The sequence below is a fragment of the Coturnix japonica genome, chromosome 1 (assembly GCF_054131305.1).
Source record: "Coturnix japonica strain WE chromosome 1, WE-NBRP24, whole genome shotgun sequence".
NCBI classification, from domain to species: Eukaryota; Metazoa; Chordata; class Aves; order Galliformes; family Phasianidae; genus Coturnix; species Coturnix japonica.
Genome location: NC_140663.1, coordinates 68724690 through 68744512, shown reverse-complemented (window position 1 = coordinate 68744512; position 19823 = coordinate 68724690). Strand labels below are relative to the sequence as shown.

The 19823-nt window shown below is 53.4% G+C and overlaps 3 protein-coding genes and 1 long non-coding RNA gene across 4 annotated transcripts; all 4 read left to right on the top strand.

Moving 5' to 3' along the window:
• Positions 1–5477: 5477 nt before the first annotated feature.
• LOC146762501 (G2/M phase-specific E3 ubiquitin-protein ligase-like) lies at positions 5478–6869 on the top strand. Its single transcript, XM_085523862.1, has 5 exons — positions 5478–5795; positions 5887–5982; positions 6228–6352; positions 6541–6703; positions 6825–6869. Exons 1-5 carry the CDS (start codon positions 5478–5480, stop codon positions 6867–6869), a joined length of 747 nt encoding a protein of 248 aa, XP_085379988.1.
• Positions 6870–6999: 130 nt separating this feature from the next.
• On the top strand, positions 7000–8482 carry LOC146762500 (uncharacterized). The gene is made up of 3 exons (XM_085523183.1): positions 7000–7063; positions 7121–7231; positions 7452–8482. Exons 1-3 carry the CDS (start codon positions 7000–7002, stop codon positions 8480–8482), a joined length of 1206 nt encoding a protein of 401 aa, XP_085379309.1.
• Positions 8483–14529: 6047 nt separating this feature from the next.
• On the top strand, positions 14530–15509 carry LOC146762499 (uncharacterized). Its single transcript, XR_014942319.1, has 3 exons — positions 14530–14630; positions 14722–14817; positions 15063–15509. It is a non-coding gene; the product is annotated as an uncharacterized LOC146762499 (long non-coding RNA).
• Positions 15510–15645: 136 nt separating this feature from the next.
• LOC146762498 (uncharacterized) lies at positions 15646–17350 on the top strand. The gene is made up of 2 exons (XM_085536789.1): positions 15646–16066; positions 16218–17350. The coding sequence occupies exon 2, from the start codon at positions 16228–16230 to the stop codon at positions 17311–17313; it is 1086 nt and encodes a 361-aa protein (XP_085392915.1). The 5' UTR covers positions 15646–16066; positions 16218–16227; the 3' UTR covers positions 17314–17350.
• The last annotated feature ends 2473 nt before the right edge of the window (positions 17351–19823 follow it).

Below are 19823 nucleotides of genomic sequence, written 5' to 3'. Positions count from 1 at the left end.
TGTTGGTAGAGACAGCAGGCAAAGGGTGCTGCAGAGGCTGTTGGCAGAGGCAGCTCTTGCAGCATCACACAGTGAGGAGCCCAGTGCCGGACGCAGCCCTGCTGGAACCCGGCGTGTTGGTGCTGCCGAAGGCACTGGGTGGCACATCCACCCTCCTGGCCCCACCTGAACTCTACGGGGCCTGTGGCACCAGCAGTTTCCCAGTCAAGCGTTTACGTGTTGCTGTGATGTTCTCCAGGCTCTGCTTGTGGGCTGTTGGCTGCTGTTACCTCTCGTTCCCATAAACGACTCACAGAATCACAGAATCTCTATGGTTGGCAAAGACCTCTAAGATCACCGAGTCCCACCGACCACCCCCCAGCTGCCCGCTGCCCACGTCCCTCAGGGCCACATCCCCACTCTTCTGGAGCACCTCCATGGACGCTGACTCCCCCAGCTCCCTGGGCAGGTGTGCCAGTGCCCGACAGCTCTTTCAGCACAGATGTTCTTCCTAATATCCTACAGGGACCTCCACTGTTGCAACTTGAGGCCGTTCCCTCTGGTCCCATCCCTGTTACCTGGGAGAAGAGGCCGACCCCCACCTGGCTACAGCCTCCTTTCAGGGAGTTCCATGAAGTGAGGCCTCCCCTGAGCCTGATTTCCTCAGTGGTGTTAGTACTGCAATGCAACCAATTGCTTGCACCCGTTGGTACCCAGGCATTCTCATTAAAGATGTTAGGAGTGACAGTACATCAGCATAAGGGTGTTATTTTCCTATGAGTGTCCCTAATCTGTAGCCTGTATTTCTCTGGCAAGGGAAAAAGCGAACCTGTTGGTTAAGCATCGGGTTGTTATAGGGCAGGAGCAGCAGTGGTGGGGTGCGTGTGTGCTGTAACACAAACGAGTGCTGTTCCTGTGAGGTTTCTTCTCTGAGTGCAGCAGGGAGCAGCCTTCCATTGGCAAAAACACTGTGGCTGCCTACCACAATAGTGAGGCTGAGGCAGAGATGTGCAGGGCTGAGCTCCCGGGAGCAGAGGTGCGCCCAAATACACTCAGGTCACCAAAAAACCTCCAGGTTTGGGTCTCAGGGTCTCCTTTTTCATGACTGAATCCTTGTTGTCAGGGCCCTGAGCCTCTGGCTTGGATCCAAAGATGCCACCGTGTTGCTCACATGCTCCTTTGGACATCCCAGGCTGTCACCTTCAGGGTGCGGCGTCTTAGTTTCAGAGCCCACCATTTCCTTTTAAGGTGCAAAATCACCTTCTGAGGCTCCAAGTGCTTTCCTCAAGAGGAAAGCCCCATTTTTTGAGCTCCCAAATCCGTGTCCTAGGAGCCAAGGCCTGAAGTTTAGGACCAAAATCCTCCTTTCGGGAAGCAAACACTCATTTTGTGGGATCGAACCATCTTTTGGGGTTCCAGCCCCCAAGGTGGAGTGTCCAGATACCCAGTTCTAAGTGCTAAGGCTCCGTGTTGAGGCGCAGACCGTGGTCTGTGGAGCACAAAGCCTCTTCTCAGGCTCCACATTATTTTTTTGCAGAACCAAAGCCCTGCTGTAGTCATCTGAGCCTCTTCTGGAGCACCCACTGTCCCTCCAGTAGGACCAAAGCTGCTGCTTGGAGTTCAGAGAACCATTCTTGGTTCTCATTCTTTTCAGGCCCAACATGTCCTTAGTGGCCTCAAGCTTCCTTTTTGAGGTCCCAAAGTTGCATGCTGGGGGCCAAAGCCTGATTCTTAGGGTTCATAGTCTCTTTTGCAGATCAAACTGCCATTTTGAGAGCTCAAAGCATCACTTCAGGGCATCCAAAGCCATTGTTTTATTGCCCAAACCTCGGTCTCTGTTTTTCATGGCCAAAGCCTGATTTGCACAACCCTAAGCTTCAGGTTCATATCCTGAGCCAGTGCAGGAGGAGATGCACAGGAGCAGAGCTGAGCTGAGGGCAGGAGGAGATGCCAAGAGATTTCCAGCGTGCTCAGCTGTCTGCCTGGGAGGAGTGCCACCAGTGCCACAAACTGCGAAGCCTGGAGAAGAGCTGCCTCAAGCTGAAGCCTGACAGTGGTGGTGGCCTTGTTTCTCTCAGGATCTGTGATGTCTGAAGGGACTGCAAAGAGATGGATCCACTGGGGTCTCACAGCACACTGTGAAGGCCTGAGATAACAGAGGAACAGAGGCTTGATGACAGCCGTGTACCTGCAGGGCGCCCAGTTCTCCCCACTGGCAGGAGGGAGCAGGCGACAGGCACGTCACCTGCCAGCTACCCTGACATCCCACTCCCTGGCTCACCCTGGTAGATATTCTTCTCTCTCAGCCTGCTGCTGATCCCTCTTGTGCTGCCCTAAGAGCCCTGGTTACATACAGCCCCATCAGAAACCCCAGCTTCTGGCTGTGTGCATCATGGAGGGACAGGGACAGGGGAACCTCAGCTTCATGGCTCACCCATGAACCTCCCGGTTTCCCACCACAGGGGCTCCTGTGGGCTCAGTAGGTAGAGCAGGCTCTGGCCCAGGTAGTCCTGCGCTGCGCTCTTCTTCCTCTCTACCAGCTGGAGAGAAAAGGGCATGGGGTGAGCGCAGAGTGGTCTCAAGCCAGTCTTGGGCTGTAGAAACCTTCATACCATGCACTCGCCGATCTGCCAGAACTGTGCCACCTCTGCCAGCTGCTCCAGCCGCCTCCAGTGCAGGAACTGTGCAGCACCAAGGAAGGCTTTCTGGGAGGCCTGCCAAAGAGCTGAGATGGCACCGCAGCCCAAGCAGCAGCAGAGCCTACATTCCTTAGAGCCCATCCGCAAGGAGGATGCAGCTGCAGGGGCTGACGCTGCCATGGGTTGCAGTCCCCTGTGTTTGGAGGGCACCACAGGGGCAGCATCGCCCTCCCCCAGGTAAACGCGATTCCCACCTTGGCCACGCTCTCTTCCTCATCGTGCAGTACTTTCTGGAAGGGATGATCCGCTGCCTATCGAGTATCTTTTCAGCAGTACCTGTTACATGCCTTTGGGGTTCTGGAAATGGAGGTCCTTACAACAGCACCGGTAATGACCACTAGAGATCTGTGGCACCAAGGTCTTCAGAAGTTAAATAAGATGCACTTTGAGTGTTAACTACTGTAGTAAAAAACAAATGAACAAAGGGAACCCAATGTGTTCTTTTTATCCTCTGAGAACAAGTACTTGGTTACTTTAGGGAACTGTAGGAATACCTATTGTACTTTTGAACACTGGATTTTACCTAGGAAGAAACCTGTGCTCTAAATGTTGGGTCAGTAGAAGGAGAACCTGTTGTGTCCTGTTGGTAGCAAACGCACTGGATAGCTCTGGTGCACAAGAGGTCCTCTGGGTGTAATCTGAGTGCTCTGGGGCACCTTCCATAGTCAGAGATAGAGCTGTGGTGGCTTAGCTGGAAGCTGTGACACTTGGGATATCCAGCTTTATCCCAGATAACTAGCTCCCGTTTCTTGTGCTTTGTTGGCCAGACCATTTGCTACTTTACTAAGCCCATATTTCAGTGGCAAAGATTAGACTTCATTTTATTAAATCACCTGCTACTGGGGAGTATGAATTAAATCTGAATCTTAAAAGCAGAAATGTAATTTGACTCACAGCTAGATGGAAAGCAATCTTAAGGTCTAGGGCCATTTGTTCCAACTGGTAGTGCATTACATGGTATAAACTTTCAAAATTCTCTTCAAGCAACAACTTTATAGTATGTATTCAACTAGTCAAACTCCTGAAAATGAATATAATTTTTTTCATGAAATCTGAAATTTGGAGACTCTCCATTCAAACTACTGCAGTTGAAAGCTAGTTGAATTTCCTTCAGATGTTGTCCAACGAAGCTCTGTGGGAAGTTATGATGTTTTCATAAGCCATCTTCTATGATGATCTTCTATTTTTACCGTAGTTCCTGCTTTCTGATCAGCATTTATACGGAATTTTCTGACAGACCGCGTCTTCATTCTGTCTGAAACTGTAATCGTGTCCATTTGCAAAGTTTTCTTGTAGAAAAGAACAGATCTACACTGATGAACATGAGGGGGAGATTTCTGATTTATGATTGTTAAATGGGTCCACAACGTGGAAATGAAAACTGTCAGAACTTCCTTTTATTTTATTTATTTATTTATGTTTACTCTGGAGTCTGAATACTTTTGGGTTTCCCTCAAAAATGAAAAGGCAATCTCTGCAGGTCTGCATCTGATGTACATAGTTTGCTGTGAAAGTAGTGCCTCCTGATTATTTCCACTGAAAATGCAACCAGCACAAAAAGCACAATAACACATAGAACATCTGTCATTTCATAGAGCAGATTCTCAGCTACGAAGCACTATTTTTCAGCATAGTCACCACCATTGGCTATGCATTTCACCACCAATGAACAAGAGCCTGGATGCCTTACTTGTAAAAATCCACATAGCCATCCAGAATGTGGCTTGTCTTTCATTTCACTGTTTCCACTGCTGAAATGCATGATTCACTACCTCACTGTGCTCACATTCACTGCTCTTTTCAACAGTACCTATTACATGGCTTTGGGATTCTGGAAATGGAGGTTCTTACAGAAGTGTTGGTCATGGTGAATAGAGACCTGCAGCACTAAAGTCTTCAAAAGAAGCACCCTGAGTATTTAACTAAAGTAGTTAAAATCAAACAAACAAAAGAAACTTTTATGGTCTTTGTAAAAACCTGCAATGAGCATTAATGAATGGCAGTGGGTGCTGTTTTTTTTCTACCCGGAAAGGAATTTGGTGTCAAATCTTCCACGTCTGACATTTTGTCAGACTGTTCTTCTGCTGCCATGTGTTACATGGTAGCAAAATGTAATGAATACTAGCGGGAAGAGTCAACCTCTACTGCCAGACCACCAACGCCTACATCTAAAATTTTGAGTCAATATAATAAAATAGGGAACATTACTTTTGCAGCAGCTCTGACAAGGGTCCTGGAAACATGAGGGTGAGCTGCTGGCTCTGAATTCAGAGGATGTTTCCCTCTGGTGTGGATCAGGCTAGGTTTTGCTTCTGATTTTCTGATCTGATTTTCTGATCTGATCTGATTTTCAGCAAAACTGAGTATTTGAGTATTGTCTGCAGTATATTAGAATGTTGAGTTGCCGGGTTGTGTTGATAGACAGTCACAGTTACTGTGCTACAAGAAAATGAAATCATTGCCAGTTTAAATGATAGACATCACAGCCAACGCGTCACAATGGCTGTTCCATTCTGATGCCATCCTTGGGTGCCCTCAGACCAGCCCTGTGAGGTGTGATGGCGTCACAGAAGGTGACATGGAACGGCCATTGTGACTCATGGGCAGTGGAGCAGAGCTGAGGCTGCAGGGCTCAGGCTGAGCTCAGTGCGACCTGGTGAGGTGAGCAGGGAGGAAGGGGCTGCCTGAGGCTGCCGAGGGAGGGAGGCCGGTTCCCCAGTGCTCGGGGGCCTGAGCTGCCAACTCAGCCTCGTCCCGCTTCTCCATAGGTTGGCACGCAGAGGACGAAGCCCAGCAGTGATGGGACAGACACTCTGCACTTGGTTGCGGTCGACGCTCACGGCGCGAGCGGAGACACAGGAGGCTGCCGGCTCGAGAGGGCCAAGTGAGTGCCAAGTATCCCTGCATCCACGGCCTGCGGCCTTGCCCCTCAGCTGGCACAGCCAGAACAGAGCAGCCCCTGGGACAGGCCCCGGGGGCACCTGGCCCCGCAAGACGCTCACTGCTGTTACTCTCTCCTCTCCAGTATGCGTGCTCTGTGGCCTAGTGGATGAGGACTCCGTCATCCTTGGCCACAAAGAGCGTATTTGTGGATTGTATTTCCATGGGTTTTGTGCGGTGAGTTCCCTCGTGTCTCCTGCCACCTTCCTCCAATCAGTGATTCCCTCCTTTCTGCCCTAACTAGACCGTGCTCTTTCCTCCTGTACAGGTCTTTGCCAACGGTCTTTGTGAAAACGTGCGAGTTAACGGGCTACGTTTTTGCTTTGGAGACCTGATACGCATAGTGAGGGAGGCAGAGCAGAAGGTGAGCACTGGACCGGAACAGGGACCTCGGTGCCAGAAGAGCTTAGCCTGGTCCCCAGAAAGCAATCCCAGCCCCTCCTCCCAGCTCCAGGAGAAATTCCTGCTCTTGCAGACCAGCCCTGTTCACCAGGCAGCTCTGCACAGTGCCACCCAGCCCTGCCCGCATCCTGCGCCCTGCCCAGAGGTGCGGGGCCCGCTGCGTAGGCCCTGAGCCTGCAGCTGATGGGGCTGCTCTGCTCTTTCTAGTTCTGCTTCGTCTGTGAGACTTCAGGGCCCACCATCATCTGCGCAGAGCCGGGATGTGAGCGGAGCTTCCATCTCCCCTGCGCCTATGGGGGTCAATGTGTCACCCAACACTTTGGAGAACACAGGTAAGGGCTCCCAGCTGTCACCTGTGGGCCTCCAACCCTGCTGTCAGCACCAACCTAAGCAGCGAGGAACGTGCTGTGACGCCTCCCAGCAGCCTGACAGAGCCAGAGCCAAGGCCTGGGGCTCCTTCCCGTTCCTCTGCCCTCCTCGCAGCCCTTCTCACCTTGCCCATCCCTTCCATCTTCCCCAGGTCCTACTGCTGGGAGCACAGGCCGCAGCAGGCAGTGCAGGCAGCACCGGAGCCAGACACGACCTGTGTCATCTGCTTGGAGCCCGTGGGTGACAGCAGGTCATATATCACCATGGTGTGCCCAGCCTGCCAGCACGCCTGGTTCCACCGGGCCTGCATCCAGGTAGGAGCCCTCCCCTCGCCCCGCAGGCACCGCAGGCACTCTGCAGCACCAGGCCCGGCTCACACTCAGCGCTGCTTGTGTTTCTGCTGCAGATAATGGCCCTGCGCTCTGGGCTTTTCAGCTTCCAGTGCCCCCACTGCAGAGACGGAGAGATGTTTCTTCGTGAGATGCTGACTGTGGGGATCCATATCCCACTCAGGTTGGTGTCTTTCATCCAGCTCTTGAGGTGTGAGGGCACAAGAGCTGTGCCCGCCCAAGGACTACCCCGGCAGGCCTGGCCCTTGGCAGCCCTTAACATGGGCCTCAGCGCCATTGGGAAGCTGGAACCAGGGATAAGGTGGATGGGGATGGATTTCATGGGTTAGTTTTAGTTCTGGGCCAGTGAGTGCTCATCACATTCCCTCCCTTCTCTGGCAGAATTGCAGAAGGGGAGGACAACACCACCTATGAAGCACTGGCAGATTGGCACCGACGCTGCCATGCCAGCGACTGCCTTTACCCCTATGGCAGATTGCGGTCAGGAGAGGGGTGAGTGACGTCAGCTGCCCTCTGGGGCTCTGCGTGGCATCGCAGCCTCATCACAGGCTGCGGGAGCACAGACCGAGCACCAGAGCTGTGCCGGGCATGCCCTGGCTCAGGGCACTTTGTCCTCACGGCCACAACCCGTTGCTTTCCACAGGCCCTGGGAAATGCTCTTCTGCAGCTCCTGCACTGTACGAGGGACACACCGGCGTTGTTCCCTCTTGAGTAACGGCACAACCGTATGGGAGTGCAGCGCCTGTGCTGGAGAGGGCACCGGTAAGAGGCAAACATCCGCGTGCTGCTGGGCTGGGGCCAGCAGCAACCCCGCTACCAGGGGTTGCTCAGAGCGGCCCTGGTCAAATCCCTCCTGCCCGGCACAAACAAGAGCCAGTTCCACCCCATGGCTGGAATTCCATCCTGCTCACCTTCCTGCCTCCCCTTACAGCCTCCAGCACCAGCTCAGGCCTTGCTGGTCTCGGCACCACCAGCCAGCAGGGACTGCAGCTTTCTCCAATGTATGTGACACCTCAGAGCAGCAGCTCCGGCACCACCAGCGAGCATGGATTGCCGCCACCCAAAGGCTCCACAGCACCAGAGAGCAGCAGCTCCACAACCACCAGCCAGGCACCACCGGAGCCAGCTCACAGATCCCATGTGCCTGAGAGCAGCGGCCTGTCCATCCCGTGCAGGACGGACCGCAGGAGAGTCATGCCACGTCTACATAGGGATGAAAACAGCTTGAATGAGTCCCGAGGACACCGTGGCACAACCCATAATGCTGCCCCAATTGCTGAGAGCAGCACCTCAGACTCGGCCAGCCAGGGGACATCTCGGTCCTCGAGGCGCTGCCCTGCACGGGGATACAACCTCAGGTGCAGGCAGGGACAGCGGGCCCGGACAAGAAGCCGCTCTCCGTTGCGGCGCCAGGCCCCAGAATCTCCGAGCCGGCCCCAGGGACACCGTGGGAGCATGCAGACACCAAGCCGAGGTGCTCAGAGCTGCACCCGCAGCTACACCACACCGGCAGCACCAGGGTCCTCCAGGGCTTCCAGAACAGACGACGGAAGCCCATCCAGACATCCAGGGCGGGCGCGGACTCGAAGCCGCTCGCCCCTCGATCGTGGTCGGGCTGCAGACACCGACAGCCAGCCCCGAGGACGCCGCAGGAGCCGGTCCAGGCGGCGAGGGCCAGCCCAGGGGCGGAGCCGCTCCCGGGCATCACGTCGGGCCCGGCGCATCACCAGGCGGCCCCGCTGATTCCGCGGGAGCAGCAGCGTGCAACCTACAAGCTGGCACCGATCCTCAGAGTCCAGCACCATTCGCTGAGAGCTGTCACATTTTTTTTTTTTAAAATTATTTTTTATTTAGTTTATTTTATAATATTATATAATATTATTTATTTATGTATTATTTTTATATATATGTTTATTATATCCCCTAATAAACTTCCCCACCCTATTTCTGTGTCATGTTTTGCTTTGTTATAAATCAGTCGCAGTGTCAATAGTAACGTGCAGTGTAAAGGCTGGGGCTGCTCCAGGCGCTGCTGCACTGATGGCTCAAGGCCTGACAGGAAGCACCAGCCCTGCTCATGGGGAAAGCTGAAGCAGACAGCAGAGAGCTGCCCAGGAGATGGGCTGTGTTGGTAGAGACAGCAGGCAAAGGGTGCTGCAGAGGCTGTTGGCAGAGGCAGCTCTTGCAGCATCACACAGTGAGGGGCCCAGTGCCGGACGCAGCCCTGCTGGAACCCGGCGTGTTGGTGCTGCCGAAGGCACTGGGTGGCACATCCACCCTCCTGGCCCCACCTGAACTCTACGGGGCCTGTGGCACCAGCAGTTTCCCAGTCAAGCGTTTATGTGTTGCGGTGATGTTCTCTAGGCTCTGCTTGTGGGCTGTTGGCTGCTGTTACCTCTCGTTCCAATAAACGACTCACAGAATCACAGAATCTCTATGGTTGGCAAAGACCTCTAAGATCACCGAGTCCCACTGACCACCCCCCAGCTGCCCGCTGCCCACGTCCCTCAGGGCCACATCCCCACGCTTCTGGAGCACCTCCATGGACGCTGACTCCCCCAGCTCCCTGGGCAGGTGTGCCAGTGCCTGACAGCTCTTTCAGCACAGATGTTCTTCCTAATATCCTACAGGGACCTCCACTGTTGCAACTTGAGGCCGTTCCCTCTGGTCCCATCACTGTTACCTGGGAGAAGAGGCCGACCCCCACCTGGCTACAGCCTCCTTTCAGGGAGTTCCATGAAGTGAGGCCTCCCCTGAGCCTGATTTCCTCAGTGGTGTTAGTACTGCAATGAAAACAATTACAAAACCATGTACCCAGGCATTCTCATTAAAGATGTTAGGAGTGACAGTACATCAGCATAAGGGTGTTATTTTCGTATGAATGTCCCTAATCTGTAGCCTGTATTTCTCTGGCAAGGGAAAAAGCGAACCTGTTGGTTAAGCATCGGGTTGTTATAGGGCAGGAGCAGCAGTGGTGGGGTGCGTGTGTGCTGTAACACAAACGAGTGCTGTTCCTGTGAGGTTTCTTCTCTGAGTGCAGCAGGGAGCAGCCTTCCATTGGCAAAAACACTGTGGCTGCCTACCACAATAGTGAGGCTGAGGCAGAGATGTGCAGGGCTGAGCTCCCGGGAGCAGAGGTGCGCCCAAATACACTCAGGTCACCAAAAAACCTCCAGGTTTGGGTCTCAGGGTCTCCTTTTTCATGACTGAATCCTTGTTGTCAGGGCCTTGAGCCTCTGGCTTGGATCCAAAGATGCCACCGTGTTGCTTACATGCTCCTTTGGACATCCCAGGCTGTCACCTTCAGGGTGCGGCGTCTTAGTTTCAGAGCCCACCATTTCCTTTTAAGGTGCAAAATCACCTTCTGAGGCTCCCAGTGCTTTCCTCAAGAGGAAAGCCCAATTTTTTGAGCTCCCAAATCCTTGTCCTAGGAGCCAAGGCCTGAAGTTTAGGACCAAAATCCTCCTTTCGGGAAGCAAACACTCATTTTGTGGGATCGAACCATCTTTTGGGGTTCCAGCCCCCAAGGTGGAGTGTCCAGATACCCAGTTCTAAGTGCTAAGGCTCCGTGTTGAGGCGCAGACCGTGGTCTGTGGAGCACAAAGCCTCTTCTCAGGCTCCACATCATTTTTTTGCAGACCCAAATCCCTGCTGTAGTCATCTGAGCCTCTTCTGGAGCACCCGCTGTCCCTCCTGTAGGACCAAAGCTGCTGCTTGGAGTTCAGAGAACCATTCTTGGTTCTCATTCTTTTCAGGCCCAACATGTCCTTAGTGGCCTCAAGCTTCCTTTTTGAGGTCCCAAAGTTGCATGCTGGGGGCCAAAGCCTGATTTTTAGGGTTCAAAGTCTCTTTTGCAGATCAAACTGCCATTTTGAGAGCTCAAAGCATCACTTCAGGGCATCCAAAGCCATTGTTTTATTGCCCAAACCTCGGTCTCTGTTTTTCATGGCCAAAGCCTGATTTGCACAACCCTAAGCTTCAGGTTCATATCCTGAGCCAGTGCAGGAGGAGATGCACAGGAGCAGAGCTGAGCAGAGGGCAGGAGGAGATGCCATGAGATTTCCAGCGTGCTCAGCTGTCTGCCTGGCAGGAGTGCCACCAGTGCCACACACTGCGAAGCCTGGAGAAGAGCTGCCACAAGCTGAAGCCTGACAGTGGTGGTGGCCTTGTTTCTCTCAGGATTCGTGCTGTCTGAAGGGACTGCAAAGAGATGGATCCACTGGGGTCTCGTAGCACACTGTGAAGGCCTGAGATAACAGAGGAACAGAGGCTTGATGACAGCCGTGTACCTGCAGGGTTCCCAGCTCTCCCCACTGGCAGGAGGGAGCAGGCGACAGGCACGTCACCTGCCAGCTACCCTGACATCCCACTCCCTGGCTTACCCTGGTAGATATTCTTCTCTCTCAGCCTGCTGCTGATCCCTCTTGTGCTGCCCTAAGAGCCCTGGTGACATACAGCCCCATCAGCAACCCCAGCTTCTGCCTGCGTGCATCATGGAGGGACAGGGACAGGGGAACCTCAGCTTCATGGCTCACCCATGAACCTCCCGGCCTCCCACCACAGGGGCTCCTGCGGGCTCAGTAGGTAGAGCAGGCTCTGCCCAGGTAGTCCTGTGCTGCGCTCTTCCTCCTCTCTACCAGCTGGAGAGAAAAGGGCATGGGGTGAGCGCAGAGTGGTCTCAAGCCAGTCTTGGGCTGTAGAAACCTGCAAACCGTGCACTCGCCGATCTGCCAGAACTGTGCCACCTCTGTCAGCTGCTCCAGTCACCTCCAGCGCAGGAACTGTGCAGCACCAAGGAAGGTTTTCTGGGATGGCACGGCAGACCAAGCAGCAGCAGAGCCTGCGTTCCTTGGAGCCCATCCGCAAGGAGGATGCAGCTGCAGGGGCTGACGCTGCCATGGGTTGCAGTCCCCTGTGTTTGGAGGGCACCACAGGGGCAGCATCACCCTCCCCCAGGTAAACGCGATTCCCACCTTGGCCACGCTCTCTTCCTCATCGTGCAGTACTTTTTGGAAGGGATGAGCTGCTGCCTATCGAGTATGTTTAAAGCAGTACCTGTTACATGGCTTTGGGGTTCTGGAAATGGAGGTCCTTACAACAGGACCGGTAATGACCAGTGGAGACCTGTCGCACCAAAGTCTTCAGAAGTTAAATAAGATGCACCTTGAGTGTTTAACTACTGTAGTAAAACACAAATGAACAAAGGGAACCCAATGTGTTCTTTTTATCCTCTGAGAACAAGTACTTGGTTGCTGTAGGGAACTGTAGGAATACCTATTGTACTTTTGAACACTGGATTTTACCTAGGAAGAAACCTGTGCTCTAAATGTTGGGTCAGTATTAGGAGAGCCTGTTGTGTCCTGTTGGTAGCAAACGCACTGGATAGCTCTGGTGCACAAGAGGTCCTCTGGGTGTAATCTGAGTGCTCTGGGGCACCTTCCATAGTCAGAGATAGAGCTGTGGTGGCTTAGCTGGAAGCTGTGACACTTGGGATATCCAGCCTTATCCCAGATAACTAGCTCCTGTTTCTTGTGCTTTGTTGGCCAGACCATTTGCTACTTTACTAAGCCCATATTTCAGTGGCAAATATTAGACTTCATTTTATTAAATCACCTGCTACTGGGGAGTATGAATTAAATCAGAATCTTAAAAGCAGAAATGTAATTTGACTCACAGCTAGATGGAAAGCAATCTTAAGGTCTAGGGCCATTTGTTCCAACTGGTAGTGCATTACATGGTATAAACTTTCAAAATTCTCTTCAAGCAACAGCTTTATAGTATGTATTCAACTAGTCAAACTCCTGAAAATGAATATAATTTTTTTCACGAAATCCGAAATTTGGAGACACTCCATTCAAACTACTGCAGTTGAAAGCTAGTTGAAGTTCCTTCAGATGTTGTCCAACGAAGCTCTGTGGGAAGTTATGATGTTTTCATAAGCCATCTTCTATGATTATCTTCTATTTTTACCGTAGTTCCTGCTTTCTGATCAGCATTTATACGGAATTTTCTGACAGACTGCGTCTTCATTCTGTCTGAAACTGTAATCGTGTCCATTTGCAAAGTTTTCTTGTAGAAAAGAACAGATCTACATTGATGAACATGAGGGGGAGATTTCTGATTTATGATGGTTAAATGGGTCCAGCACGTGGAAATGAAAACTGTCAGAACTTCCTTTTATTTTATTTATTTATTTGTGTTTACTCTGGAGTCTGAATACTTTTGGGTTTCCCTCAAAAATGAAAAGGCAATCTCTGCAGGTCTGCATCTGATGTACATAGTTTGCTCTGAAAGTAGTGCCTCCTGATTATTTCCACTGAAAATGCAACCAGCACAAAAAGCACAATAACACATAGAACATCTGTCATTTCATAGAGCAGATTCTCAGCTACAAAGCACTATTTTTCAGCATAGTCACCACCATTGGCTATGCATTTCACCACCAATGAACAATAGCCTGGATGCCTTACTTGTAAAAATCCACATAGCCATCCAGAACGTGGCTTGTCTTTCATTTCACTGTTTCCACTGCTGAAATGCATGATTCACTACCTCACTGTGCTCACATTCACTGCTCTTTTCAACAGTACCTATTACATGGCTTTGGGATTCTGGAAATGGAGGTTCTTACAGAAGTGTTGGTCATGGTGAATAGAGACCTGCAGCACTAAAGTCTTCAAAAGAAGCACCCTGAGTATTTAACTAAAGTAGTTAAAATCAAACAAACAAAAGAAACTTTTATGGTCTTTGTAAAAACCTGCAATAAGCATTAATGAATGGCAGTGGGTGCCATTTTTTTTCTACCCGGAAAGGAATTTGGTGTCAAATCTTCCACGTCTGACATTTTGTCAGACTGTTCTTCTGCTGCCACGTGTTACATGGCAACAAAATGTAATGAATACTAGCGGGAAGAGTCAACCTCTACTGCCAGACCACCAACACCTACATCTAAAATTCTGAGTCAATATCATAAAATAGGGAACATTACTTTCGCAGCAGCTCTGACAAGGGTCCTGGAAACATGAGGGTGAGCTGCTGGCTCTGAATTCAGAGGATGTTTCCCTCTGGTGTGGATCAGGCTAGGTTTTGCTTCTGATTTTCTGATCTGATCTGATCTGATCTGATTTTCAGCAAAACTGAGTATTTGAGTACGCTCTGCAGTATATTAGAATGTGTTGCCTGGTTGTGTTGATAGACAGTCACAGTTACTGTGCTACAAGAAAATGAAATCATTGCCAGTTTACATGATAGACATCACAGCCAATGCGTCACAATGGCCGTTCCATTCTGATGCCATTCTTGGGTGCCCTCAGACCAGCCCTGTGAGGTGTGATGGCGTCACAGAGGGTGACATGGAACGGCCATTGTGACTCATGGGCAGTGGAGCAGAGCTGTGGCTGCAGGGCTCAGGCTGAGCTCAGTGCGACCTGGTGAGGTGAGCAGGGAGGAAGGGGCTGCCTGAGGCTGCCGAGGGAGGGAGGAGGGTTCCCCAGCGCTCAGGGGCCTGAGCTGCCAACTCAGCCTCGTCCCACTTCTCCATAGGTTGGCACGCAGAGGACGAAGCCCCGCAGTGATGGGACAGACACTCTGCACTTGGTTGCGGTCGACGCTCACGGCGCGAGCGGAGACACAGGAGGCTGCCGGCTCGAGAGGGCCAAGTGAGTGCCAAGTATCCCTGCATCCACGGCCTGCGGCCTTGCCCCTCAGCTGGCACAGCCAGCACAGAGCAGCCCCTGGGACAGTCCCTGGGGGCACCTGGCCCCACAAGACGCTCACTGCTGTTACTCTCTCCTCTCCAGTTTGCGTGCTCTGTGGCCTAGTGGATGAGGACTCCGTCATCCTTGGCCACAAAGAGCGTATTTGTGGATTGTATTTCCATGGGTTTTGTGCGGTGAGTTCCCTCGTGTCTCCTGCCACCTTCCTCCAATCAGTGATTCCCTCCTTTCTGCCCTAATTAGACTGTGCTCTTTCCTCCTGTACAGGTCTTTGCCAACGGTCTTTGTGAAAACGTGCGAGTTAACGGGCTACGTTTTTGCTTTGGAGACCTGATACGCATAGTGAGGGAGGCAGAGCAGAAGGTGAGCACTGGACCGGAACAGGGACCTTGATGCCAGAAGAGCTTAGCCTGGTCCCAAGAAAGCAATCCCAGCCCCTCCTCCCAGCTCCAGGAGAAATTCCTGCTCTTGCAGACCAGCCCTGTTCACCAGGCAGCTCTGCACAGAGCCACCCAGCCCTGCCCGCATCCTGCGCCCTGCCCAGAGGTGCGGGGCCCACTACGTAGGCCCTGAGCCTGCAGCTGATGGGGCTGCTCTGCTCTTTCTAGTTCTGCTTCGTCTGTGAGACTTCAGGGCCCACCATCATCTGCGCAGAGCCGGGATGTGAGCGGAGCTTCCATCTCCCCTGCGCCTATGGGGGTCAGTGTGTCACCCAACACTTTGGAGAACACAGGTAAGGGCTCACAGCTGTCACCTGTGGGCCTCCAACCCTGCTGTCAGCACCAACCTAAGCAGCGAGGAACGCGCTGTGACGCCTCCCAGCAGCCTGACAGAGCCAGAGCCAAGGCCTGGGGCTCCTTCCCGTTCCTCTGCCCTCCTCGCAGCCCTTCTCACCTTGCCCATCCCTTCCATCTTCCCCAGGTCCTACTGCTGGGAGCACAGGCCGCAGCAGGCAGTGCAGGCAGCACCGGAGCCAGACACGACCTGTGTCATCTGCTTGGAGCCCGTGGGTGACAGCAGGTCATATATCACTATGGTGTGCCCAGCCTGCCAGAACGCCTGGTTCCACCGGGCCTGCATCCAGGTAGGAGCCCTCCCCTCGCCCCGCAGGCACCGCAGGCGCTCAGCAGCACCAGGCCCAGCTCACACTCAGCACTGCTTGTGTTTCTGCTGCAGATAATGGCCCTGCGCTCTGGGCTTTTCAGCTTCCAGTGCCCCCACTGCAGAGACGGAGAGACATTTCTTCGTGAGATGCTGACTGTGGGGATCCATATCCCACTCAGGTTGGTGTCTTTCATCCAGCTCTTGAGGTGTGAGGGCACAAGAGCTGTGCCCGCCCAAGGACTGCCCCGGCAGGCCTGGCCCTTGGCAGCCCTTAACATGGGCCTCAGCGCCATTGGGAAGCTGGAACCAGGGATAAGGTGGAAGGGGATGGATTTAATGGGTTAGTTTTAGTTCTGGGCCAGTGAGTGCTCATCACATTCCCTCCCTTCTCTGGCAGAATTGCAGAAGGGGAGGACAACACCACCTATGAAGCACTGGCAGTTTGGCACCGACGCTGCCATGCCAGCGACTGCCTTTACCCCTATGGCAGATTGCGGTCAGGAGAGGGGTGAGTGACCTCAGCTGCCCTCTGGGGCTCTGCGTGGCATCGCAGCCTCATCACAGGCTGCGGGAGCACAGACTGAGCACCAGAGCTGTGCCGGGCACTCCCTGGCTCAGGGCACTTTGTCCTCACGGCCACAACCCGTTGCTTTCCACAGGCCCTGGGAAATGCTCTTCTGCAGCTCCTGCACTGTACGAGGGACACACCGGCGTTGTTCCCTCTTGAGTAACGGCACAACCGTATGGGAGTGCAGCGCCTGTGCTGGAGAGGGCACCGGTAAGAGGCAAACATCCGCGTGCTGCTGGGCTGGGGCCAGGCCAGGCCTAGCAGGGGCTGCTCAGAGCAGCCCTGCTCAAATCCCTCCAGCCCGGGACAAACAAGAGCCAGTTCCACCCCATGGCTGGAATTCCATCCTGCTCACCTTCCTGCCTCCCCTTACAGCCTCCAGCACCAGCTCAGGCCTTGCTGGTCTCGGCACCACCAGCCAGCAGGGACTGCAGCTGTCTCCAATGTATGTGACACCTCAGAGCAGCAGCTCCGGCACCACCAGCGAGCACGGATTGCCGCCATCCCAAGGCTACACAGCACCAAAGAGCAGCAGCTCCACAACCACCAGCCAGGCACCACCGGAGCCAGCTCACAGATCCCATGTGCCTGAGAGCAGCGGCCTGTCCATCCAGCGCAGGACGGACCGCAGGAGAGTCATGCCACGTCTACATAGGGATGAAAACAGCTTGAATGAGTCCCGAGGACACCGTGGCACAACCCATAATGCTGCCCCAATTGCTGAGAGCAGCACCTCAGACTCGGCCAGCCAGGGGACATCTCGGTCCTCGAGGCGCTGCCCTGCACGGGGATACAACCTCAGGTGCAGGCAGGGACAGCGGGCCCGGACAAGAAGCCGCTCTCCGTTGCGGCGCCAGGCCCCAGAATCTCCGAGCGGGCCCCAGGGACACCGTGGGAGCATGCAGACACCAAGCCGAGGTGCTCAGAGCTGCACCCGCAGCTACACCACACCGGCAGCACCAGGGTCTTCCAGGGCTTCCAGAACAGACGACGGAAGCCCATCCAGACATCCAGGGCGGGCGCGGACTCGAAGCCGCTCGCCCCTCGATCGTGGTCGGGCTGCAGACACCGACAGCCAGCCCCGAGGACGCCGCAGGAGCCGGTCCAGGCGGCGAGGGCCAGCCCAGGGGCGGAGCCGCTCCCGGGCACCACGTCGGGCCCGGCGCATCACCAGGCGGCCCCGCTGATGCCGCGGGAGCAGCAGCGTGCAACCTACAAGCTGGCACCGATCCCCAGAGTCCAGCACCATTCGCTGAGAGGTGTCACATTTTTTTTTTTTTAAATTATTTTTTATATAGTTTATTTTATAATATTATATAATATTATTTATTTATGTATTATTTTTATATATATGTTTATTATATCCCCTAATAAACTTCCCCACCCTATTTCTGTGTCATGTTTTGCTTTGTTATAAATCAGTCGCAGTGTCAATAGTAACGTGCAGTGTAAAGGCTGGGGCTGCTCCAGGCGCTGCTGCACTGATGGCTCAAGGCCTGACAGGAAGCACCAGCCCTGCTCATGGGGAAAGCTGAAGCAGACAGCAGAGAGCTGCCCAGGAGATGGGCTGTGTTGGTAGAGACAGATGGCAAAGGGTGCTGCAGAGGCTGTTGGCAGAGGCAGCTCTTGCAGCAGCACACAGTGAGGGGCCCAGTGCCGGACGCAGCCCTGCTGGAACCCGGCGTGTTGGTGCTGCCGAAGGCACTGGGTGGCACATCCACCCTCCTGGCCCCAGCTGAACTCTACGGGGCCTGTGGCACCAGCAGTTTCCCAGTCAAGCGTTTACGTGTTGCTGTGATGTTCTCCAGGCTCTGCTTGTGGGCTGTTGGCTGCTGTTACCTCTCGTTCCAATAAACGACTCACAGAATCACAGAATCTCTATGGTTGGCAAAGACCTCTAAGATCACCGAGTCCCACCGACCACCCCCCAGCTGCTCACTGCCCACGTCCCTCAGGGCCACATCCCCACGCTTCTGGAGCACCTCCATGGACGCTGACTCCCCCAGCTCCCTGGGCAGCTGTGCCAGTGCCCGACAGCTCTTTCAGCACAGATGTTCTTCCTAATATCCTACAGGGACCTCCACTGTTGCAACTTGAGGCTGTTCCTTCTGGTCCCATCGCTTTTACCTGGGAGAAGAGGCCGACCCCCACCTGGCTACAGCCTCCTTTCAGGGAGATCCATGAAGTGAGGCTTCCCCTGAGCCTGATTTCCTCAGTGGTGTTAGTACTGCAATGCAAACCATTGCTTGCACCCGTTGGTACCCAGGCATTCTCATTAAAGATGTTAGGAGGGACAGTACATCAGCATAAGGGTGTTATTTTCGTATGAGTGTCCCTAATCTGTATCCCGTATTTCTCTGGCAAGGAAAAAAGCGAACCTGTTGGTTAAGCATCAGGTTGTTATAGGGCAGGAGCAGCAGTGGTGGGGTGCGTGTGTGCTGTAACACAAACGAGTGCTGTTCCTGTGAGGTTTCTTCTTTGAGTGCAGCAGGGAGCAGCCTTCCATTGGCAAAAACACTGTGGCTGCCTACCACAATAGTGAGGCTGAGGCAGAGATGTGCAGGGCTGAGCTCCCGGGAGCAGAGGTGCGCCCAAATACGCTCAGATGACCTCCAGGTTTGGGGCTCAGGGTCTCTTTTTCATGACTGAATCCTTGTTGTCAGGGCCCTGAGCCTCTGGCTTGGATCCAAAGATGCCACCGTGTTGCTTACATGCTCCTTTGGACATCCCAGGCTGTCACCTTCAGGGTGCGGCGTCTTAGTTTCAGAGCCCACCATTTCCTTTTAAGGTGCAAAATCACCTTCTGAGGCTCCCAGTGCTTTCCTCAAGAGGAAAGCCCCATTTTTTGAGCTCCCAAATCCGTGTCCTAGGAGCCAAGGCCTGAAGTTTAGGACCAAAATCCTCCTTTTGGGAAGCAAACACTCATTTTGTGGGATCAAACCATCTTTTGGGGTTCCAGCCCCCAAGGTGGAGTGTCCAGATACCCAGTTCTAAGTGCTAAGGCTCCGTGTTGAGGCGCAGACCGTGGTCTGTGGGGCACAAAGCCTCTTCTCAGGCTCCACATTATTTTTTTGCAGACCCAAAGCCCTGCTGTAGTCATCTGAGCCTCTTCTGGAGCACCCACTGTCCCTCCAGTAGGACCAAAGCTGCTGTTTGGAGTTCAGAGAACCATTCTTGGTTCTCATTCTTTTCAGGCCCAACATGTCCTTAATGGCCTCAAGCTTCCTTTTTGAGATCCCAAAGTTGCATGCTGGGGGCCAAAGCCTGATTTTTAGGGTTCAAAGTCTCTTTTGCAGATCAAACTGCCATTTTGAGAGCTCAAAGCATCACTTCAGGGCATCCAAAGCCATTGTTTTATTGCCCAAACCTTGGTCTCTGTTTTTCATGGCCAAAGCCTGATTTGCACAACCCTAAGCTTCAGGTTCATATCCTGAGCCATTGCAGGAGGAGATGCACAGGAGCAGAGCTGAGCAGAGGGCAGGAGGAGATGCCAAGAGATTTCCAGCGTGCTCAGCTGTCTGCCTGGCAGGAGTGCCACCAGTGCCACACACTGCGGAGCCTGGAGAAGAGCTGTCAAAAGCTGAAGCTTGACAGTGGTGGTGGCCTTGTTTCTCTCAGGATCCGTGATGTCTGAAGGGACTGCAAAGAGATGGATCCACTGGGGTCTCACAGCACACTGTGAAGGCCTGAGATAACA